Here is a 24,316-nt window from a genome sequence, read left to right as displayed (position 1 = left end):
TTTTTTTTTCTTTATTTTTTGGGTAAATCCTATTATCCCCTTCCACGGTGCTCTATTGTGCACAGAATCTTTTACGAATAAATAATTAATGTATAGCAGGCAAAATTCGGAAGTCCACGCGCAATTCGACTTCTATCCTCAATCCTCACTATAAATTATGGAAAGCTTTAGAGGTTTTGTCCTCATTTGTCCAACCCATAAGGCGCTCTGTTCGCTCTGTTCTGTTTCTCTGTTTAGAAGACAAAGCAGAAGCAATGATATACAGGGTAGCAAGTGCGTCGGAGTATCTTGTGATCACCGGAGTCGGAATTAAGGACATAAAGCTCGCAAAGAAGGCATGGATCCTCCCTGGTCAATCCTGCAGCAAATTCGACGTCTCCCCTGTGAACTACACCTTCGAAGTCCAAGCCATGAGCGCAGAGAAGCTCCCTTTCATCCTTCCTGCAGTCTTCACCATCGGCCCTCGTGTCGATGATTACTTCAGTCTCCTAAAGTACGCCAAGCTCATCTCTCCCCATGACAAGCTCTCCCACCACGTCAAGGAGCTCGTCCAAGGTATCATCGAGGGAGAGACTCGAGTTCTTGCTGCCTCCATGACCATGGAAGAGGTCTTCAGAGGCACCAAAGAGTTCAAACAGGAAGTATTCGAGAAGGTCCAGCTCGAACTCAATCAGTTTGGACTCTTGATTTACAATGCTAATGTTAAGCAGCTGGTGGATGTGCCGGGTCACGAGTACTTCTCGTATCTTGGCCAGAAGACCCAGATGGAGGCTGCAAATCAAGCTAAAGTTGATGTTGCAGAGGCCAGGATGAAGGGAGAGGTCGGTGCGAAGCTCCGTGATGGGCAGACTTTACAGAACGCTGCGAAAATCGATGCAGAGACGAAGATCATTTCGACTCAGAGGCAAGGAGAAGGGAAAAAGGAAGAGATTAAGGTGAAAACAGAGGTCAAGATTTTTGAGAATAAGAAGGATGCCGAGGTGGCTGAAGCCAACGCTGAATTGGCAACCAAGAAGGCTGGATGGGCTCAGCAATCGCAGTTGGCAGAGGTCGAGGCAGCCAAGGCGGTGGCCATTCGAGAAGCCGAGTTGCAGAGGGATGTCGAGCGGATGAACGCGTTGACTCGCACGGAGAAGCTCAAGGCCGAGTTACTCAGTAAAGCCAGTGTTGATTTCGAGACAAAGGTAAGAAACCTTTAATTAATTTTTGGAATTCCATGCCAAACCAATAATCACAAATCATATGATGTGAATTCACATCCCAAGGCTTATAAGGAATTCGGAAATTAACTTTTCTTTTCTTCATGGTTAGCTTTTAAGAATGAGATCTATCTGGATCCCCACATGTATCTGCTCTCATATTCAAAATATAATTAAGCTACCCAACAGATCTGCTAAGGTTTTGGTGTTAGTATTAGGAGGGATCTTGAACTTAGAAAAACTTGGGTATTTGAGAAATTACAATAATTGGGTTCATAGATTTACATCCCTGGTACAGAGGATTACATAAACCATAATTAATTTGAATCTTTTATCTTAATAACACAAGGTGCAAGAGGCGAATTGGGAGCTCTATAAGAAACAGAAAGCGGCGGAAGCAGTATTGTATGAGAAGGAGAAGGAAGCAGAGGCACAGAAAGCAATGGCAGAAGCAAGCTTTTATGCCCGTCAACAAGTTGCAGATGCGGAATTGTACGCAAAGAATAAGGAGGCTGAAGGGCTTGTGGCGCTTGCACAGGCACAAGGGATCTATCTGCGCACCCTACTTGAAGCCTTGGGAGGTAACTACGGTGCACTAAGAGACTACTTGATGATCAATGGTGGAATGTTTCAGGAGATTGCAAAGATTAATGCAGAGGGCCTGAAAGGGTTACAACCCAAAATCAGCATTTGGAGCAATGGGAGCAGTGGCAGTACTGAGATGGGTGAGGGTGGAGCTGGGAACAGTAGTAGCTCAGCCATGAAGGAGGTGGCCGGGGTTTACAAGATGTTGCCACCCTTATTTAAAACAGTGCATGAGCAAACTGGAATGCTACCACCGGCATGGATGGGCTCAATACCAGACTCAACTACCAATTGAGAATATATTCAATTGGGTCACTCAAGAGAAGATCTCTCTCTCTCATATTCATGTAAACTAAGGATGAAACATCCAGAGAAATAAGTGCTCGATCATGTTGCACCTCTTTTTTCTTTCTGCAGATTCTCAATTTTAAAGGATTTCTATTTGTAAAAGCTCAAGTCAATAATACATTTATACTAGAACTACAGGGTTATTATATATGGCTATTTCTCATGTTTTGGTCTATGTTTTTTCCTCTCTGAAATATTTCTGTGTTTTATTTGTTCCTTGGCGGCTTTTTGTAACTAATGTTACTTCAATTTCGATATGATATAACAACCATTTAGTCATGCAGTTACAATGATAGTTAATTAGACCATCTGTGGTAGACAGTGAGAGATAAGTGGAAGATATCGAATTTTTTTCCTGTCTTATCCTGTTCGGGCAGGGGGTTAAGTCGTCATTTCCTATCCCCCTATGAGTAGAATTGGACCACTGTAACCTATATCTTATCTTCTTTTAATAATGAAAGTAGATTTTTATTCCCCCAATAAGAAAAAAAAAAGAAAATCAATTATGATTATTCTGCTAGAGGCAACTAAGAATCCAACCTTTAGTATATTTGGATCCAATCACAGTTGTGAAAAAATATGGAAGGGTTCATTAGTGGGTGCATCCGGCAAAGAAATCAGAATAAGAGATTTGGTGTTGTGGTATCATTTCAAGAAGATAGCTAAAAATTATTACTAAATAATTTAATAGAATTGAAATGACCACAATAAATGGATCAATACTGATCATAGACGAGTATACCCTCTAGATGGAAAGATATTCTCTTTGAAAAGTAGTTTGGTACAATCTTTTAAAACTTGAAGAATTCCCAAAGAGCAGGCGTATTCTAGCTAGTCCAATACGTTATTGTATCCCTGATGATATTTCTCTTTTTAACCAGACAGTAATCAATACCCTTATAATGATTCTTGATACAGAAGAAATTTGGTGTTCTGGTATCATTTCACCTAGTGGGGGTAAGGATGGGTGGCATCAAAACCTACTAACAACAAAAGAAACTATGAGAATGTTTAAAGTCAGAAGAAATATGTATGTGATTATAACGGAAAAAATGAATTTATTTGTAAGGCTAGTTAATTAAATCAGTAATCTGCCTTCACGATAAAACAGTCTTTGCTAATTCTGCTCTTCAAGTACTTCTTGTGCTCAAATCAAATCATAAAAATAAAGCATCGATTTTTCCAAATTTAAAGAAAGGGAAATTGTTTTCTAAATGTTCGTGGTTGGATCGAGCCCATTCTCAAATGCCCACTATTCTTTTGCCACATGGATTCTGATATGGCCCTATTTCTATATTAATTGAATAATGAGATCATGATCAGCATTAGCAATATGTCAAATTTTAGAGCAATTGAATTATTTTAAATTTAATATCTCAATCAACTGAATTAAGATATTTAAGAAGAACAGCCTTTACCATTACAGCTTCCACGTCTCAAAAATAATTTCAATCGTCTTTGCCTCTTTAGCACAAGTGATTCCTTCTCTAATTTTATCATATCAATTTTGGGGCCTTGTCCTTCCTATTTGTGCTAACCACCTTCTCTTAAGTATTTATATGTATCGTAAAAATTTTTCTATACTAGTAAGAATTACTTAAGTTTTACTACATGGAAGGGTGACAAGACAATTTTGACCGTGTGAATGTCTAGATAATAATCTAAATTGATTACATCTTAAATTTTAGGCCTAAATTCAACCATATACACTTTTGTTCATTTTGCATATGTCCTATTGTATTTTTCATTTCGAAGATTTTGATTTTTTCTTTATATTTTTCAAGTATTATTTTATTACTTTACCAACCCTGTTTTGGCTGAAAGTTGACGTATACACAGTGAACCTTGGGATCTATCTACTTGTTCATAAAATTTCAGGTGGATCCAATATATTTCTTACGTGACAGATTTTTGTGTTACCTCTAGTCTTGATAGACCGGAAAAGCTTCTCCATATATATAATATATTTGCATTTATAATACACATTAACTTCTATTAATTTTTCTTTACGAATAAGCCTTAGAATAATTAAATTCAAAGTCTTGTAAGTTACTAATTAATATTCTAATTATGTCGTCAATATGACCGATTGATACCTTGTTGTCGTAGACTTTGTAGAAGTTACCAATGAAATTCCCCACATGTCAACCTCTTTTTTTTGGTTTTTTGATTTACCCAAAAAAAAAAAAAAAAAAAAAGTTAGGTCAATTTTATATATTTGTGTTATAACTGAGGGAAATTTTCGGTAACACCCACTCTGATGGACCGTGGAATTAATGCCATCCCACTAAAGGCCAATATATCAATTTTGGCCCAAAAACTAACGGAAAAAGTCTTTTAACGATTAATTAGTGATGTCAACATGTTAGTTTTTTTTTAAAGACAATTTTACCCTTGTTTTTATTCAATACCTTTATTTTTTTATTCATTTTCTTGCCTTCTTCTTCTCCTTCTGCTGTATATTCCGATGCAATACATTGCCTTGCCGCCGCCGCCGCCGGTACCCCTCTCCAGCCCTCCTCTTGCTCCCCTGCAACCCCACCACCACCCTCTTCAGTCTCTCCCACCCCACCATGCTCTAAAGGATGTTAACTCAGAAAAACCCTAACCCTCTCAGAGCTCTTGGTGGTAGATTGCGGTTACAATGGCAGTGGATCGCGGAAGAAAGCAGAGCCACTGGAATTTCAGATGTGGGATTGATCTGCAACCACCGGCGAAACTGACATTTGACAGTTCAGTTTAATTCTTTGTCCCGCATCTTCCACCATATTCATAACCAAGTAAACCCAAGAAAAAATACGACCACAAAATTAACACATAAAAAATAGAATGAAAAAGAAGAAGATCTGCAGCAAAGATAGTAATGAAATAAACTAACAGAAACAAGGTAAGACACATCGAGAGAGAAAGAGAGGGTGTAAAACATAGAAATTTGTAACTATGAAGTATAAACACCTCTTTCACCTTAAATACAACACAGATTACAGTTCACAGATATGCTCAAATCTCTCTCTCTCTGCAACTCTCACCCCCCAAAGAGCCACACCAAGACCTTATTTACCTCAATCACTCATCACTTTTTAGAGAAACCCTCCTTAAGCCTCTTACAATCAACCAAATAAGCAAACCCATAAGCCATTTTCTTAAGCGTAGCCACATGCAACTCCCTTGCCGAAGTAGCCATCGCATCCATCGAAAAGAAAACCCTAATCACTCTCACAAACGCCTCCCTCACCGTCGTTTCACAGCACAAATTCGTCATAACCCCTGTGATTATAACCTCCTTTATCCCTCTCTCCAGCAAATACTCCTCCAATCCAGTTCCTATGAAGGCACTGTAAGTGTTCTTTTCAAGAACTTTATCATCGCTTTTACGATTGACCTCCGGCATCAGCTCTGTCTCGGGTGTTCCGTCCATGATCAAATCGTTGTTCCACCATTCTCCAAGCATTCCTTCATCGGAGGGGGACTTGTGGTTGTGGGATGTCAATATTATTGGGATCAAAAGGTTTCGGCAGAGATCGATTGCAGGCTATGTTCTAACAAGCGAGGGGAAGAAGTGGGGGATGGTGGCGGTTGCCAAAGCCTGTTCTCCGCTCAGTTGCAGGCTTGTAGCAGGTGGGCACAAGGGTGGGTAGGTTGAGAGAGAGAGAGACCAGCAGTGGCGGCAAAGGAAGGGAGATACACTTGTAGATTGATTGAATGGTTGGGATGCCTTCCATTTCATCCAATGGCCTAAAAGATGTTAGTAGGTAAAGGGTAGTTTAGTCATTTGCATTTAATTCAGTTAACCCCGTTAGTTTTTGGACCAAAATTGATATAATGACCCTTAATTTCACGATCCATCGGAGGGGGTGTCGCCAAAAATTTCCCTATAACTAAACCTTCTAGATTAGAAAAAGTTCTCCCCCATGTATAATTTTGTATAGTGTGTTTTTCCATTTATAATACAGGGTGTCTACCAAAATTTTCACCAAGTAGCCTCAAAATTATTCAGATTTAATTAAGGTCATGTAAGCTCTAATTAATATTCCTAAATTGTGAATATTGACCAATCAAATAATACCTTGTTATCTCCAAATTAATAGTACTCACCTAGAAACTTTCAATGAAGTTCCCGCAAAATGATTTTATATCTAATAATGTGTGGAACCTCCCCTTTCTACATAGTGTTATATCTATTAATTATGTGAGTGTTGTCTGCAAGGTTAGTTTTCCTCCGGATTTAGGAAATAATCAATGGGTGTATGCTCTTTCTTTATTAGGTTACCTGAAATTATTAAGGGGTTGTTACCTGTCTCACAAAAATGTTTAAAATTGATAATAGGATGGAAGTAACTGGTTCTCCTTTACGTTGGTGGAAATATTTTTGAAAATTAAAGATTCATCCTAAATTCAAATCCCTTTTTTTTTTTTTTTTGAGAGGGAGAGTTGGTTGCATAATGGAGTGAGGACGGACCTTGGGGCAACATTAAGGGGTTATGCATTCATCAATTCTCTCTCAAACCAAAGAAATAAAGAATGAAAAAAACATAAAAAAAGATAATAGAGAAAAGTCCGTTGACTGTGTAGATACGTAGATAATAATTTAGATTGACCATATCTTAAAAGGCTTAAAATTCAATTATACACCCTTCCGTGCATTTGCATACTTCCTTTGTATTTCAATTTGTCCAATTCTTGTTGTACACGTTTCATTTTGTTTTTTCTCTATATTTTTCAAGTTTTATTTTACTATTTGACCAGTGGCCGAAAGTTGACATGTAACTATGGATCCATGGGTCCTACATGTTTTTAAAAATTTCAGTTCTATCCAATTTCTCATGTGGCAGATATTTTAATTACAATCAATCGAGTTTTCCTTCGGGCGCAGTCATGGTTTTAGTGCAAAGTATTTGCTTGGGTATCGGTCATCTTCAAAATAGATATGGATCGACACAGATTGGCCAGTTTGGACAATCTTACCACTGATTTTCCTGAAAAAAAATTGGTTTTTTTTTTTTAATTATAAATGTTTTACCCCTAGTCCGATATGATGTTGGCATGGCATCAGCATCAGTGGCTAGCAATAGCGATACATGCGATCTAATACTAATTCCTCAAACCATAGCAATGATCAAGGGAGGGGATCTTTATCCGCTCAATTACACTGTTCGTACTTGACCTCAAGTACATCTAACAGAGGAGGCAAAAATGACTATCCTACCCCCTGCTCGAACACACTGTCCGAGATGGGGTTCACATGGGGTACGGTTCGATCCGATCCGATGGATCGACCCGGATCCGATGGAGGAGTATTTATGTTCCTTACCCACTTTATTGTAAGGAGAGAGTAAGATTTGGGGTTTTCGTTCTAGGGTTTCTGAGATAGAGCAGCAGCACCGATTTGGGTGTTCTTAAGAGTTCCATTGTAATATTTTTCTTCAATTTGCATAGTAAATCATCTTTGTCTTCACCCATAGATGTAACACACCATACTGGTGTGTGAACCACGTTATATCTCTATGTTCTTTTTGCTTTGTTTTTGTTTCTTTTCGTGATTTTGTTGGTATTTGCTATAACAAATACCGATATCAAGAAACAATAACTCTATGCACCTTCATCTGCTGGTTTTTATGGAAATCTCGAGATGGCTAGGAGGGCCTTCTTCTTGGCGTGCACTACAGTTTTGCCCCTTTACTTTATATGCATGGATTCTTCATGCATCTTTGAAAAATTCTCTTCAACCCAAAAAAATAATAAAAATTTAAGTCGTGTAAGCTACTAAATTATATTCACGCGCTATTCTGCATCACTCCTCGCTATAAATTATAAAAGGCTTTAGCGGTTTAGCCGAACCATAAAGCCCTGAGTCCCTCTGCAAACCACAAAACACTGTAATTCTCTCTCTCTCTCTCTCTCTCTCTCTCTCTTTGTCTGTTTAGAAGATAAATCAGAAGCATCAGAAGCAATAATGTTTAGGGTAGCAACTGCGTCGGAGTATCTAGCGATCACCGGCGTCGGAATTGAGGATATAAAACTAGCAAAGAAGTCATGGGTCCTCCCTGGTCAGTCCTGCGTCCGATTCGACGTCTCCCCTGTGAACTACACCTTCGAAGTCCAAGCCATGAGCGCAGAGAAGCTCCCTTTCATCCTCCCTGCAGTCTTCACCATCGGCCCTCGTGTGGATGATGAGCTCAGTCTCCTCAAGTACGCCAAGCTCATCTCCCCCCACGACAAGCTCTCCAACCACGTCAAGGAGCTTGTCCAAGGCGTCATTGAGGGAGAGACTCGAGTTCTTGCGGCCTCAATGACCATGGAAGAGGTCTTCAGAGGCACTAAAGAGTTCAAACAGGAAGTATTCGAGAAGGTCCAGCTCGAACTCAATCAGTTTGGGCTCTTGATTTACAATGCTAATGTTAAGCAGCTGGTGGATGTGCCGGGTCACGAGTATTTCTCGTATCTTGGCCAGAAGACCCAGATGGGGGCTGCAAATCAGGCTAAAGTTGATGTTGCAGAGGCCACGATGAAGGGAGAGGTCGGTGCGAAGCTCCGTGAAGGGCAGACTTTACAGAATGCGGCGAAAATCGATGCAGAGACGAAGATCATTTCGACGCAGAGGCAAGGAGATGGTAAGAAAGAAGAGATTAAGGTGAAAACAGAGGTCAAGATTTTTGAGAATAAGAAGGATGCCGACTTGGCTGAAGCCAACGCTGAATTGGCAACCAAGAAGGCTGGGTGGGCTCGGCAATCACAGTTGGCAGAGGTCGAGGCAGCCAAGGCGGTGGCCATTCGAGAAGCCGAGTTGCAGAGGGATGTCGAGCGGATGAACGCGTTGACTCGCACGGAGAAGCTCAAGGCCGAGTTACTCAGTAAAGCTAGTGTTGATTACGAGACAAAGGTAAGCAATTCTCTATTATTGGAGGAATCTTGAACTTACATAGAAAAACTTTGGGTATTTGAGAAATTACAATAATTGGGTTCATAGATGTGCATCCCTGGTACAGAGGATTACAGAAACCATAATTAATTTGAATCTTTTATCTTAATAACACAAGGTGCAAGAGGCGAATTGGGAGCTCTATATGAAACAGAAAGCGGCGGAAGCAGTATTGTATGAGAAGGAGAAGGAAGCAGAGGCACAGAAAGCAATGGCAGAAGCAAGCTTTTATGCCCGTCAACAAGTTGCAGATGCGGAATTGTACGCAAAGAATAAGGAGGCTGAAGGGCTTGTGGCGCTTGCACAGGCACAAGGGATCTATCTGCGCACCCTACTTGAAGCCTTGGGAGGTAACTACGGTGCACTAAGAGACTACTTGATGATCAATGGTGGAATGTTTCAGGAGATTGCAAAGATTAATGCAGAGGGCCTGAAAGGGTTACAACCCAAAATCAGCATTTGGAGCAATGGGAGCAGTGGCAGTACTGAGATGGGTGAGGGTGGAGCTGGGAACAGTAGTAGCTCAGCCATGAAGGAGGTGGCCGGGGTTTACAAGATGTTGCCACCCTTATTTAAAACAGTGCATGAGCAAACTGGAATGCTACCACCGGCATGGATGGGCTCAATACCAGACTCAACTACCAATTGAGAATTCAATTGGGTCATTCAGAAAAAATATCTCTCTCTCTCATGAAAATAAAGGGTGAAAGACCCAGAGAAATAAGTGCTCAAGTAGCATTTTTTTTCTTTTCTTTCAGCAGATTCTCAATTTAAAAGGGTTTCAAATTGTAAATGCTCAACTCAATAATAATATATTTGTACAGAGTTATTGAATATATAGCTATTTCTTGAGAGGTCATTTGTTCAAATCTCCTTGAGATTTAATAATAATAATAAAAAAAGAATTTCTGAAATAATATATTTGTACAGGGTTTTACTGCTCCTGGGAACTGGAGTAGAAGATAAACATGTTTGGTCTATTTTTTCTGAAATATTTCTGTGTTTTATTGGTGCCTTGGCGGCTTTTTGTAGCTATTTTAATCTGATGGAATACAGATCTTATATGTTATAATAACCATTTAGACAGTTACAACGATATTTAATTTAATTAGACCATGGAATATGGTAGACACTGATGAGAGATAATAGGATTGTTCTTTCCTTATCTTCTTTGAATGATGAAATTTGTAAATTCTTATTCCCCCAACAAGAGAAAAAGAATATCAATGCGCTTATCCTGCTAGAGGCAACTAAGCATCCTACCTACCTTCATTGGTATTTGGATTCAAGCACAATTGTGAAAACATATAGAAGGGTTCATTAGTTGGTGGAGCTGGCAAAGAAATCCTTTAATTTAAGAGGAATAAGAGAGATTTAATTGGTTGCGGTATAATTTCATTCCATTTTAAAATGCATCAAACGGTAAAAATTTTTACATATAAAGGCATTGATTTGTGTTTAGGCACAAGAACCATGTTAACCACACGATTGGGTTAACATTGTTTTTCCCATATTTGAATTTTTGCTTGAAATTTAAAATGTGATCAATCTAATTTTCTTATTTAAATATTCACACAGTCAAAATTACCTTATCACCCTTCCATATGGTAAAACTTGATTCTTATTAATCTAGAAAAAACTTTTACAATACATATAAATACTTAAGAGAAGGTTGTATAGCACAAGGCTCCCCAAATTTTTACGATCAAATTAGAGAAGGAAACAATTCTACTAAAGAGGCAAATGAAATTGAAATATTTGAAAGATTGAAACAAGTTGGAGACGTGGCAGCTCTAATCGATTCTTCCATTTCATTTTTAAGGAATGGTCATGACTGTTCTTTCTAAAAATCTTTACCATTAAATGCTCACATCTAATGTTGTATGAGCCTCTATGATCCTTTTGAAATCTCAATTTCAATTTCTACCCAAAAAAAAAATATCTCAATTTCAATGTGTTATAGTATTACAAGGAACATGTTGGCGCCGAAAGCGGAAGCATCTTGCAACACTTGTAGTAAGCCAACGGTTTTAGATAACGATGTTAAACGGTATGATGTGAATCGATTCAACATGCATGCTTAGGGGTTGAAATCAAAACCAAACTATAAACGGTTTCAAAAAAAATAAAACCTGGTTTTTTTCGAAGGGAAAGGGAGCTTATATAATATTAGAATAAAATACACGTATCGCCCTTATAATACACCTAATATTCCTTGTACCCTCGTAAACGGCTCAATATTCCACGTACCACTTCTACTTTACACTCCAAATGCCAGATAAGTCCAATCCGTTAAATACCACCGTTAGATGCCAAAATTTTGACCATTTTACCCTTTGCTCCATTTTCTTAAGTCTGAAAAGACTTAATGTCTTTCACTTATTTGTTGCCCTAAACTAATTGAAAATGATCATTTTACCCTTTGTTTTATTTTTATACATGAAAAGACCTAATTGCCCTCATTTATGTATTACCCTAACCTAATTTGAAAAGACTATTTTACCCATAAATATTTGTTCCTAAAAACCGCAAAATACCCTCATCGTCCCCAAATCATCATCTTCTTTTATATACCCACCACGATCATCTTCTTCTTCTTCTTCCGCCGCCAACCCTGCTGGAGCACAACCCACCCCACTTCTTATTCTTCTTCTTCCTTATTGGTATCTATCACTTGGTGCAACCCATTCACAGTCTTGCACTCTGCCCAGGAAACTCGGCAGAAAAAATTGAACTAGAAGTAGAAGATTGCAAAAAACAACTGGATCATTCAGTAGCCCAGATGAAAGTATTTCATCAGATATGAGAGGAATCCTGACAAAAAGAAATAAATGGCGATGGAACACAGTTGGTAGTTTGAGCAGCTTGTAATAGAGTCAATAATCCAATAGAGGAAGAGAAAAATGGATTCTCTGTTGCATTATTTGTCCGTTCTTGGTTCTTTCTTCTCCATTTCCTCCGGAAGAACAGATCAATATCACGTTTTTTTTTATTTATAGAAAATCAGAAATTTGTGGAAACCCAATTGGTTTTACCTGAAACCCAACTGGAATTAATGATCAGATTAATATAAACCTAATTGTATTTTTTGAGAATGACTGGCTGCTTTAGTTCTGCAATTTCCAACACAGACCAGCAAACAGGGAAGTTCTACCTTTGCTTCTCACTTGCAGAACTTCAGCTCGCTGTTTCGAAGGCTTTCATGGGTATTGGTCGTATGCTCACTCGCCGTCGAGGGACCGACCATCAGAAAGAGTAAAGCCCTAATTAGGTTTATATTTTCCATTGCTGTTTGAGTGATTCGCCTGCAACAAATCTTTGGGTCTCTCAAGAACCGTCTCACCCCTAATCGAATGGCTGAGATCCTTCCCACCAGAAAACTTCTCATCCCCGTCGCTGGCTTCCGATACTCCATCTTCACCGACCATTTCGATACTCGATTTCTTCTCCGCAACAATGATAGCCCTTTTCCTCGCATTTGTCTTAGAACCCAAAGCCAATGGTGTGTGGTGGTGGTGGTGGTGGTGGTGGGTATGTATAAGGAGATGATGATTTGGGGAAGATGAGGGCATTTTGGGGTTTTTAGGAACAAATAGTTAGGGGTAAAATAGTCTTTTCAAATTATGTTAGGATAATACATAAATGAGGACAATTAAGTCTTTTCATTTATAAAAATAAAACAAATGGTAAAATGATCATTTTCAATTAATTTAGGGCAACAAATAAATGAGGGTAATTAAGTCTTTTTAGATTTAAAAAAAATATAGCAAAGGGTAAAATGGTCAAAATTTTGGTATCTAATTGTAGTATTTAACGGATTGGACCTATCTGGCATTTGGGGTGTAAAGCAGGGGTGGTACGTGTGCTTTACCCATAATATTATTATTACTACTAAGGGGGGGATAAGGGGAAGGTAATAGCTAGGAGGCTTAAACTCGAAATCTCTTGGTGAGCATGTGTATGAAACGCACCACGTCAGCTCACCAATTGCACTAGACAATTGTTGTTAACGAAACCTAGTTTTATTAGTTTTTTTTTTTTTTTGGTAATCTTTTATTCAAACTGTTTCTTTCTTTTTTAATTTTTTAGTTAAATGAATGTAAACTTATTGAATGTTTATTATTAATATTTCTTTTAATAATTGTAAGGTTAAAACTATTTATATGTTTTTAATAATTTGTAAGGTTATAGTTGTTTATTATTTATTCTAACTATGATTGACTACTATGTATATATTATCGGTTTAAATGGTTCGATTCTGTTTAAATCATCTAACTAAATAGTCCTTAATTTAAAAAAAAAAAAATAGAACCATTTATTAAATGGTTTCTTGGTTTCAATTTAAACGGTTTGATTCGATTTTGATAAATGTTTTGATTTAGTTTTGACACCCTTAGTTTTGGAGAGCAAAAGATATAGGTGGCGAATAAGATATTAGATGAATTGGCTTACTCAAGGAAGTCAACAAGGATGGCCATGGCGCGGCTCACATGACAAGTAAAGCTCTTTCTTACTCAAAATAAAAAAACAAGGATGGCCATGGGAGCTATAGAGAAGTCGCTTTGGATATTGCAGGTTGTAAATATTAAGTTCAAAGATGCTTACTCTAGGGGTGTCAAATTGGTCATGCTGGGCTAGTTTCAATCAGGCTTAATTGGTATTTTCCGCTTTAGGATCTCGCATCGTGATCGACCCATTTAGTCGGTTCTCATAGATTGGGTATGGTCCCATTTATAAACAGTCAGTCGGATACCGGTCTTTGATCGGGCTACCATTAACTGGTCTAAATGAACTTTAAACGGGCTAATTAGACATTTATTAGACAGGCTATAAACGTGTTGTGCTAAGTACACTCGCTCTAAACAAGTTCTTAGCGGGCTTTAAACATGTTGGGCTATTATTTGGTTGGTCTCAGTGGGGCGACCATAGAATAGGACTTCTGCACCGGTAACGACCAAACAGTATTCAGTCTGGGCTTGAGCTCGGCACGACAGCACGTTTAATAAACAGACCGGGCCAGTTTTCCGGTTTTTTGGTCGGGCTCGATCTGGCCTGCCGGTGCGGGCCTTGAATTGATACTCCTAGCGTACTCTATGCCTGTTGCGTTTCGGGCAGCACTTAAAGCCTGTACCGGTCTGGCCGTGCATGGCTAAACCGGCCGAGCCGGACGGACTTTTACACGGTGATGTAAGACAACAGAATTGAATCCAACACAAGGTGGTTGACCGTTATTTTGACGATGGCGGAAGATCGGAGTCCGAAAATTCTGATCTTTCGTCTTCATTGAACTGAGAATCAAATCGAAAATGGAAACTAATCCCCGAACCCTAGCTCCCGGTTTGAATCTTCTCTCTGCAACCATAACCTCTCAGAGAAGCATAGTTTTCTATCAGACTCTAGTTCTTCTCATTACTTTCTCCGCATACGCAGCTTTCCATGCCTCTCGGAAGCCTCCAAGCATCGTGAAGAGCGTGCTTGGTCCCGATGTTCAATCGGGCGACACTGAATTAGACAGAAATTCGAGCTCAATCAACACAGGATGGGCTCCGTTCGATGGAAGACATGGGCCACACAGGTTGGGAGAGCTCGATCTCGCTTTCCTCTCTGCTTACTCGATTGGAATGTATTTCGCTGGACACATTGGAGATCGGATAGATCTCCGGCTTTTTCTTTCTTTCGGAATGTTTGCTAGTGGAATTTCTACAGTTGTTTTTGGTTTAGCGTATTGGTGGAAGATTCATACTTTAGGGTTCTTCTTGCTGGTTCAGATCGTCAGTGGATTGTTTCAGTCAACGGGTTGGCCTTGCGTTGTCTCTGTTGTAGGGAACTGGTTCGGGAAATCAAAGAGAGGATTGATAATGGGGATCTGGAGTTCGCACACTTCTGTTGGGAATATGTTGGGTTCAGTCATTGCCTCTTCAGTCTTAGCTTTCGGTTGGGGTTGGTCCTTCGTATTGCCTGGAATTTTACTTATATTTGTCGGATTAGTGGTTTTTCTGTTCCTCATCGCGACTCCGGAAGATGCAGGGTTTGAATCCCCGGTAAACGATGTGGAGATGAGATCAGAAGCTGAGTATGTGGTAGCTTCGGAGGAATTCAAAAGGGAAGAAGAGGGTCTCCTTCAATCTGGGTCTCCGGGTTCATCAGCTGCGATTGGATTCTTGGAGGCTTGGAGGCTACCGGGTGTGGCACCGTATGCTTTCTGCCTCTTTTTCTCCAAGCTCGTGGCTTATACTTTCTTGTATTGGTTGCCCTTCTATATAAGGCACACAGGTAAGCTCAAAATTAAAATATCGGGTTACAAGTTTTGCTTTATTTGCTGGAAGTTTTGGTTTTAATTGATGAAACAATTTGGTTATTCACTTTACATCTTTGTATTGAAGATGTTGCTGGAGTGCATTTATCACATGAAACTGCTGGAATGCTTTCGACAATATTTGATGTTGGAGGGGTATTCGGTGGCATCTCGGCTGGATACATTTCTGATAGGATCGAGGCTCGTGCTGTTACTTCAATTCTATTCTTGATATTCTCAGTCCCAGCCCTTATTTTGTACCGAACTTATGGAAGCATCTCTATGTACTCCACCACTGGATTGATGTTTCTATCTGGATTGCTTGTGACTGGTCCATACTCACTTATTACAACAGCTGTTGCTGCTGATCTGGGGACACAGAGCTTGATCAAAGGGAATTCCCGGGCTTTGGCTACGGTGACAGCCATCATAGATGGCACTGGTTCAGTTGGGGCAGCTTTGGGTCCTTTACTTACTGGATATATTTCCACGACAGGATGGAACAGTGTATTTCTTATGCTTATTGTCGCCATTCTTCTTGCAATTTTATTCTTGATTCGCCTTGCACGAGCTGAGATTAATAGTAACTTGAGCGAGGGAAAATGGTTCTGGGAAAGGATGCCAGTGAGGTGAGAGCAACCTCTCTTTGCCTTGGCACCATTCATGTATGTTTTTGCACTACACATTTTCTATACCCAGTTAATCTTTTGATCTGTAGTTATTCATGTAAAATTAGTACCCACATTACAAATGAAAATCTTCATTTTTCTCCCATTTTGCTAAGGGAGGTCTGAGATACTGTTGTAACATGTTGTAATCATTACTGCTTCAATGTTAGGTTTGGGATTTTCTTGTAATTATAACTATTTGACCGCAATAGGAATACCAAAATATTCTTAACCCTTGGGATTCCTAATTTTTCGTTTGATTTCCTTTTTGTTTTGAATGTGCCCACATTTGCTTCCAGTTTTTATTAGTTATCAATTTTGGAAGAGAAAACAGAATTACTTACTATTTGAAGGATGGTCTGTCAGTATAACATTGTACCACAGGTGATTTTTCCCATGGTTCATTGTTCTTATATCACCCCACTCCAGTTTTAGTGCTATTTGAATTCTTCGAGAAATACATACCATTGGTTTATGAGCACTTTTTATTTGGTTAAATTCGACTATAAGTGTGGAGAATGATCATCAAAAAGACCTTTATGTTTCTTTCCCCCCAACCTTTTTCTTTCAAGTAAGTTGTACCTTATTAGTTGTTGCTTCTCAATTCTGGAAGCAAGTATTACTTTGCTTTTGTGCGATGGGATAAGGTATACCTTGAAGATCTTCTAGGTGGAATTTATTATATCTTGTTTCAATAAACCATGTTTAGATAAGGTATCCTTTGGCAACAAACAATTCACAGTGGAGAAATTTCCTGTCTTGAACTCCTTTTTCTTATATAATAGCCAGACACTCAAGAAGCTGCTATTTCTGATGTAGATTGATAATGGTTACAAGTGAGATGATGCTTCTATTACATTTCATTTGGTTTAAAATTCTGTTATTTTGTTTTGTAACTCTGTTAATCTTCGTCATCATTTTGATGACTTCCACCGAACACTAATAGTCTAATACTGTTAGAGTTGTCAAGAGTCTAGTGATTGGATGGGTCCTTGTTTGTTTCAATGGCATTCAGAAGGCATTATCCCACCTATTTGGAGTTGCTAGATGCACCCTGTTCCCCATGCCCCTGCATAATCTTTGACTTTGACAATTCATGTCTTTATGGATTTGGCTACAAGTTGGAATGCTAGCAGCAAAGCTTACGCAACCCTCCATTATCTGGGATTGGGACCAGTAGTACACAAGCAATCACTGGGTTAGCTCCTTGGTTATCATCTTAAAAATTTAGAGAGGATAATTGTCATGCATTAATTTTTTTTAAGATCAGCTTATGGTGATATAATCGTCATCAAGTGATTAGGACCAGTTCAAGTTGGGTTACACACTTTCCACTTGAAAAAATGGGACAATGTTCCCTGCACTGGAGGCGTAGGATGCACCCAGACACCCCGGGGGGGTGAAATGATTGCCCCACCCCCCTGAATGACCGAAATGGCTGCCCCATCCTGCCCCATGTGTCTGGATGCAGCCTGCGCCCTCGTGCACTCCCAGGCAGAGAACATCGCCCCTAAAAAGATAGTTCCATTAAAAATCACTCAGTTTGTTGTAAATTTTTTTTTTTTTTGGGGCTTCTTGTTGGAAACATATATTCTGCATTATGTAGAGTGAGCAACATGCATTGTTTATTCAGAATTTCTCCATCTGAATCCCCCCTCCATTGGCTTCACAAGGAAAGTATGATCAAGATGTCCATCTTAAAATTTGGTTGCTAACTAGCAAATTTGATGGTGAAAAACTTTGGTTCAAGGGGTGTGGTTCTAGTTTCTTGGTGTATGAAGTGCTGGTACTCTCTCTCTCTCCCCTTGTTCCTAACATTTATGACCAGCTGGGCCAAATGTATTATCTTGATGTATACCATGGATTACTCAATCAAGAAGGTGGGGTTAGAGATGGTGCCTCTGTATTTTGTGCTAATGTAACAATCAAAATTTCCACTTGGTTTGTCCCTTTCATGTTTTAGCTTCTATGTTTGGATGTCAAGAAAAGTAAAAACATAAAAAAAAAATCATGATGACATAATGATTGATTTATGTGTCTATCTCCCTCCTCAAATTCAAATTTATTTGAATTTTTTTTTCTCCTTTTCTTGGGTTGATGAACATTGAATTCCTCCATAAAAAAGGAATATGGATTCGAACAACAGATTAAGATGGCCAAATTAGATTAAGATGGCCAAATTAGTCAAAGCATATAACAAACAAAAGGCATTCTATAAAGCTCCTAATATATCTGACATGGAAAAGAATGCACCATTGGTGATGATCAAGCAACAACCATTATCCAGGTCACTAAGATTCCAGTACATTTGTAAAAATGATTCCTTGAAATGACTATACATCCATGAACTGAAATGTGGTGCAATAAAAGCAGATACTCAGGTACAGAAGAAAGTACCAGTTCTACTTTTTCTGTTCTGTCCCTCGATAAGCAGATAACAAAGTTATATGTGCTGTCATAACTTGTCACCTTTTCTGCCAGTAATAATGGTGGAGCCTCATAGTCATCCCAGAATTCTTGAAATATTGAATGGATGAAAAAAGCCTTGGAGGAGAGACTATGGTAGATCTTCCAATCATGCCTGCATTCATAGCCAGCAAGTTAATTCTTTTCAATAAGGCGACCAGACAATGTCATTGCGGCAAACATTGCAAAGCTCCCAGAAGTCAACAGGCTTTAGGCTATGCTGAACTTTTTAATTTTCCGTCCTCTGCTTGTCTGCCATTGGAAACTTGCCTGCTGAACCTCAAAATTTAGGTGCAGAAGCAGAAGCAGGACTAAATCCTAGAAAATTAGTCTAGGGTACTTCAGATTTTTCTATGATACATTTTGCTAACTATGTAAACAGTCGGTTGATGTGAAACAGCCAATGGCCAATTCTTCAGGATTCATATCTCATCTTCATTGTCATATATAGTTCCTGAAGATATTCATCTCGTCCATGTCACTTTCTCCTTATATGTCAACTTTCAGGCTGCGAATTGGTTGAAAGATCCATTTTTACTAAAAGAGAGGGAATGGATAAACAAGGGAGAAAGATGTCAGCAATAGTGGCCGAACAAGGAAACATTTCTCCTAATAACAATGAGAGTAGAAAAGCACCAAGTATACAAATTGCCCAGAATTGGGGAAAAAACTGAAGAAAGAACTTTTCAGAAGCCATTCCATCACAAGAGAACCTGTTGTCCAGCCCTGGATTCTTCGGATCCTTATTAATATAATAGATATACACCAGTTCACGAGGGTTCAAATACAGATGGATAGCGAACACCAGATTGAACTTCACCACACTATTATCTCTCTCCCCCCATAAATTTTAAAACGTTGTATAACCCATCTTATGAATTCTTACATAGAATAATCCAATGTTTCAGGATTCCGCTGTATTTGGTTTGGAATTCCGAATCATTGCCTCATCAGAAATCAAATCCAAATATTGAATGCCTAAGTTGCCTTTTCATCCTATGAATTCTTGCATAGAACAATCCAAAAACAGCTTTTTAACAATTAAGAATATACAAGTTGAAAGTATAAGCACCTGGCAAGAAATTTGTTACAGAGATCCCCCTCCCCCCTAAAAGGAAGAAAAAAAAACCAAAATTTACTTCCCGTAAGAATTATATACAGACACTCCTGAGAGTAACCTACTCATAATTTAGTTCTCTCCTAAAAGGCATCTAAGATTGTGAAGCCCTTCTGCAGATATACTCCTCCTCACCATACCCTTTCGCACCAAACAAGGGGGAGGTGGGTCTGAGTGGAAGCCTACTATCACAATTGTGAGATTATCTATTGCCCCTCGCTTTATTGCCTCTTCCACCATTTCCTTACAGCACAGCTTCACATCATTGTGCTCCTGAAGTCTCCTCCTAACGAAGTCAACGGCATTTTGGTTTGAAAACACATCCCATACTCCATCGCTGCCGATGATCAAGAACTCATCCTCCTTGGTTAATGTAATCATTTTCAGTTCCGGCTCAGCACTTAATGGTCCACCTCGCTCACTAGTTTCCTTCATCCCTTCAAGGTGCCAATTCCCAAGAGCCCGGGTTACACCCAATTGCCCATTCAAATAACCATCATCAATGAAGCCACCCAAGGATTCAACGCGCTTCTTTTCCTTTATACAGCAGGGTCTATGATCCCTTGACATTTCTATGGCAACTCCAACTCGTGACAACACGGCCCGACAATCCCCAGCATTTGCGACAAGCAGAGATCTGTCCAAACAAAATCTTAAGGGTCAGCAGATTGAAACTATATAGTGCATACCCTCTTTCTCAGTTCTTATTTTGGGTTTTCTATTATATTTTTAGGAGAGTTTCTTTGGTCGGTGGAGGAGAGACATGAAGGGTGATGATTCGAAGAGAGGGGTGTTTCGGTCACTTCATCAATTGGGGGGGGGGGGGGGGGGAGGGGAGACTTTGGCATTCTATTGCTCCCGAAAACCTTGGGTCAGGCGGAGCAGAAAACTTGTGTTCATATTTTTATGGGGAACAAATGATTCTCACAGCCATGACGCATATAATGGAATCTCCTTAATGAGCACACCCAGTTTTGCCATGTGGAAGAGTGATGTGGCAAATTTGATTGTTGGATAACTAGGTCACTTTGTCAAGAGGGGGGGGGGGGGGAAGGAGGAGACTTTGACATTCGATTGCTCCTGACCACCTCAGGTGGCAGAGCAGAAAACTTGGGTCCATATTTTTTATGAGGGAAAGAAAAAGGTTCCCATAGCCATATGATGGAATCTCCTTAACGACCATACCCAGTTTTTCCATGTGGAAGAGTGATGTGGCAAACTTGACTCCTAGGGAATGGTCTGAAAAGGCCATGTGTCAAATTTCAGCTTCAATACAACCGTTTACCTTCCTATGTATATTCATGCCCCTCCCACTGTAGTTCGTGATCTTTGACATGTGGGCAAGAACCTTGCTGTCTAATCTGTCCACAAAATTTTAGTCCCATTTGACCTAAGACATGGTAAATCTAGGTACCTATTAATGAGATTCTTTCTATGACGTCCACATAGGAAAACCAGGTTATATTTTTTGCAAATAATTTGGTGAGAAGAAATGTCGAATCAGCATGAAGAATGGAGTACTGACCTCCCAAATATCATCGCAGTCAGAGCAGTTGTGCCGGAAGACAGGGCAGACTGCAGGGAGCATTTTCTTGCAAATTCAGCATCTGTCTCCATAAATGACCTCATGACCACTTTTTCAAGTTCCAAAGGAAAATCAGCATCCTCCACAATGACCCTTGGCAAATTGTCACGGACAAATTGTGCAGCACCTTTTCCTCCATGTCCATCGAATACCTGTAAGAGTTCAGGAAAAAATCACTTTCAAGATGCTTAACATTCCATGGGATGTTTAATAATAAATTGTTCTTTCAATCTTTTGATCAAATTCAATTCGATCCCTTTCCATAATGGTTTAATGGATGAACGAGCTAAAAGTTTTCACTTTGAATGAAACTGCAATGGATTTTGGATCCCAATTCTATATCTAAATGGGAGTATCATCTGGATTCTAGTTCCTTGTATTATGTATGTTAAGAAAGAAACAGCCATTATTTTAAGATATTAATAAAATTTAAGGAAGAGATATGTAGTATTGTTCTCACTCATGATTCATTGGAGTTCTATTTGCATGAAGAATTTCAGTATATCTGGAATTTGATAATTTTGGAGTGAGATACAACAGCTAATCTGAGGAAATGTGCCTTCATACAATTGTATATCCAATGAATTTTCTTGTAGTTAGTTGCTTTAACTCAAAAAAGGAGATTGCAGGATGCTTGATCCCTATATAATTTTTCTATTCTTTCGACAAACTAATCTTTAAAGAGAAAATACTGTTTTTAACAATTCAAAAGGAGACATTAAGATTTTGGCTTCTGGTTAGTTATGGGTAACTCAAAGACAATGGACATCTAAATTTAGTAGGTGGACACCCACTAGGATAATCTTCTTAGTAAGACTCGGAAAGCTAATTGAAACTATCCATAAGCGAGATCAAATTATTGATTCATAGGCCAACTTAACGGGTATCAGAGACTAGCCTGTCTTGTTTTGTTAGATATCATTCCAGTTAAGAAAACTACTTGTTTTAGCCTTTCTTTTAATTATTTTTGGTTTCTTCTGTAGTGTTTAAAAGAATTTGGATTGTTCATTGATACACAGGTAATATTCCTGGCATTACCCAAACAAGTGAGCAAAAGAATCCTAAATTTTTTCCAAACAAAATTATATGCAACACTATTATTGTCTATTTGTTTCTGCACAAAATCATTGTTAACGACACTTACACCAAAGAAGGAAACAGCCTCTCTGTCAAGGACATCATAACCAAATTTCTTAGCCAGATCAGAAATGCACACATGGGTATCCTCCATGTAGTTGCGACCTCCAATATCAGCCCATTCTCCTGACCGAATAGCTGGAACAAAGTTCCCTGAATTGTTCTGTTTACTGTCTACAACCACTGAGTCCTCACAAATGCTTTCGAGCTGCAAGCACCCAAAATATGATGGAATTAGAATCCCCAAGGGAGAAGGGGGGGGGGGGAGAGGGGGAGGAGAGTAGACAGAGAGAGAAATGCAATGGTGAAATTCACAAACTGATATTGAATTTTTTCAGATAAGAGTCAACCATACAGGGAAGACTTGTTCTACAGCTTGCTGTATGCACCATATTGTATGAGTGCTTTTCCTTCCCATTCAAAATTATCTTTACCTTTCACTGAAAAAGAAAATATCCTTGGAACTGAACTGAACCATGATAGGAAAGGGAACTTTAGTAATAAAAAAAGGAAGAGTGAGGAAATAAGATTTGAAATAGATATACAACAAAGGAAAGTAAAGGAAATGAAAGAGGTCAGAAGATCTCCATTCCTTGAATGTAACAGACATCAAGAACAAAAGAACTGACCCATGATAGGAAAGGGAACTTTAGTTTAAAAAAAAAGGAAGGGAGTGGAAGATAAGATTTGAAACAGACATACAACAAAGGAAAGTAAAGGAAATAAAAGAGCTAAGAAGATCTCCATTCCTTGAATATAACAGACATCAAGGGAGGGGATACCGAACAAGCAGAACAAGAAAAACAAAAAAACAAAAAAGAGGCAGATGAGCATTAATTCTATATAAAAATTTGGGGAAGGAAAGCAAGGGAGATAAGAATTATCATCACAGATGTGTAGATATTCAGAAACAGTCTTTCAGATTAGCTACTAACATTTTCGTTCTGTCTCTTTTTATTTTAATACTTAATTATTCATAAAACTTGCCAAAGTTAAGAAATTAAAAGAAAACTTCATTCATGAGAAGGAAAGGAGAAGAGTCTGCCAGAAAGAGACTTGAACAATGAGAAAAAGGAGACGACGATCTGAACAAAGAAGGGCTAATAAAAGAGGAGAAGAAGAGGCACTAAGTCAAGTCCTCAGTGAAAACTAAAAGGGTAGAAAAATTGAAGGACCAAAGAAGACCATTTTGAAAGTAGGTTCAAAATAATTGAAGGGAAACCCAAACTGAGTACAAAGACGTGGAGAACTCAATTTCAGTGCAATGCAAAACCAGAACATGAAACTGATGATTCTATACGCACTGACAACAAGGTAGGACAAAACCCTTAATAAGAATCCCAAATAGACAGAAAGAGGAGCCGAGAAATAGGGCGAAATAGAACATAAGGAAGCCCAGAACCGAAACCCATTAAGAACAATCACAAAATCTGCTAAATGGTTTGTTCATCAACATTTTCTTTCTTTTGATATGTGAGACCAAATGAAAAAAAAAAGGGGGGGGGGGGTTACAGACAGAAAAGAATTGAAACACTTACAGGAGATGAATTGAGTATGGCAGCATCATTTCCTGAAGAAACCTGATCATTGGTACTCCTCGGTGAAGGCGAATCTTGTTCCCAATTCTTGACGTGGGAGTTTAAGAACCCCTGCCAAGACTTTTCTTGGTTTTCCATACTTTCCCCTGATAATTCGTCTGTGTGCTGCACACACATGCTTTCGACTCTATCTGGGGTTTAGGAAATTACAGATAGAAATGAACTGTCAATGAAGGAAAGAAGAATGAGAGAGAGAAAGAGAGAATATTTTTTAGAGAAGAAAGAGAAGATTCCGAGAATATCTAGCGATCCGTCTAAGGGGAATAGTAGTTTTTAAGCAGAGAAGAGAGGAGAGCGAAGAAGATGCCAAGCTCAGATTTTTTTTGTTTAAATAAAAGTGTGGCCGGAATCCATTGAAGGTGTTTAGAATTTAGATGCGATCTTTTCGAAATGTCGGTA

The 24,316-nt window shown here is 38.9% G+C and overlaps 2 protein-coding genes and 1 pseudogene across 3 annotated transcripts; 2 read left to right on the top strand and 1 right to left on the bottom strand.

Annotated features, from left to right (window-relative positions):
* Positions 1–211: 211 nt before the first annotated feature.
* On the top strand, positions 212–9,867 carry LOC122670112 (annotated as a pseudogene).
* Positions 9,868–14,279: 4,412 nt separating this feature from the next.
* Positions 14,280–16,262, top strand: LOC122666675 (putative glycerol-3-phosphate transporter 5). The gene is made up of 2 exons (XM_043862718.1): positions 14,280–15,324; positions 15,435–16,262. Exons 1-2 carry the CDS (start codon positions 14,358–14,360, stop codon positions 15,977–15,979), a joined length of 1,512 nt encoding a protein of 503 aa, XP_043718653.1. The 5' UTR covers positions 14,280–14,357; the 3' UTR covers positions 15,980–16,262.
* A 3,182-nt stretch (positions 16,263–19,444) lies between these two features.
* LOC122670086 (probable protein phosphatase 2C 27) lies at positions 19,445–24,316 on the bottom strand. 2 transcript variants are annotated; one of them, XM_043867049.1, is made up of 5 exons: positions 23,855–24,316; positions 22,327–22,527; positions 21,123–21,334; positions 19,609–20,234; positions 19,445–19,571 (listed from the first exon to the last, which is right to left on the bottom strand). In XM_043867049.1, exons 1-4 carry the CDS (start codon positions 24,032–24,034, stop codon positions 19,670–19,672), a joined length of 1,158 nt encoding a protein of 385 aa, XP_043722984.1. In that variant the 5' UTR covers positions 24,035–24,316; the 3' UTR covers positions 19,445–19,571; positions 19,609–19,669. The 2 variants fall into 2 exon arrangements, with proteins under 2 accessions (XP_043722984.1, XP_043722985.1); XM_043867050.1 differs by having other exon boundaries at positions 23,858–24,315.

Source organism: Telopea speciosissima, chromosome 7 (assembly GCF_018873765.1).
Source record: "Telopea speciosissima isolate NSW1024214 ecotype Mountain lineage chromosome 7, Tspe_v1, whole genome shotgun sequence".
Taxonomy (NCBI): Eukaryota; Viridiplantae; Streptophyta; class Magnoliopsida; order Proteales; family Proteaceae; genus Telopea; species Telopea speciosissima.
This window is presented reverse-complemented; position numbering and strand designations above follow the sequence as displayed.

Coding starts and splice junctions, on each gene's coding strand:
- LOC122670086 (XM_043867049.1), bottom strand. CDS start 24,034: ATGTGTGTGCAGCACACAGACGAATTATCAGGGGAAAGTATGGAAAAC. Junction 22,528..23,854: donor TACTCAATTCATCTCCTGTA/AGTGTTTCAATT, acceptor GGGTGCTTGCAG/CTCGAAAGCATTTGTGAGGA. Junction 21,335..22,326: donor AGGCTGTTTCCTTCTTTGGT/GTAAGTGTCGTT, acceptor GAACTCTTACAG/GTATTCGATGGACATGGAGG.
- LOC122666675 (XM_043862718.1), top strand. CDS start 14,358: ATGGAAACTAATCCCCGAACCCTAGCTCCCGGTTTGAATCTTCTCTCT. Junction 15,325..15,434: donor CTTCTATATAAGGCACACAG/GTAAGCTCAAAA, acceptor TTTGTATTGAAG/ATGTTGCTGGAGTGCATTTA.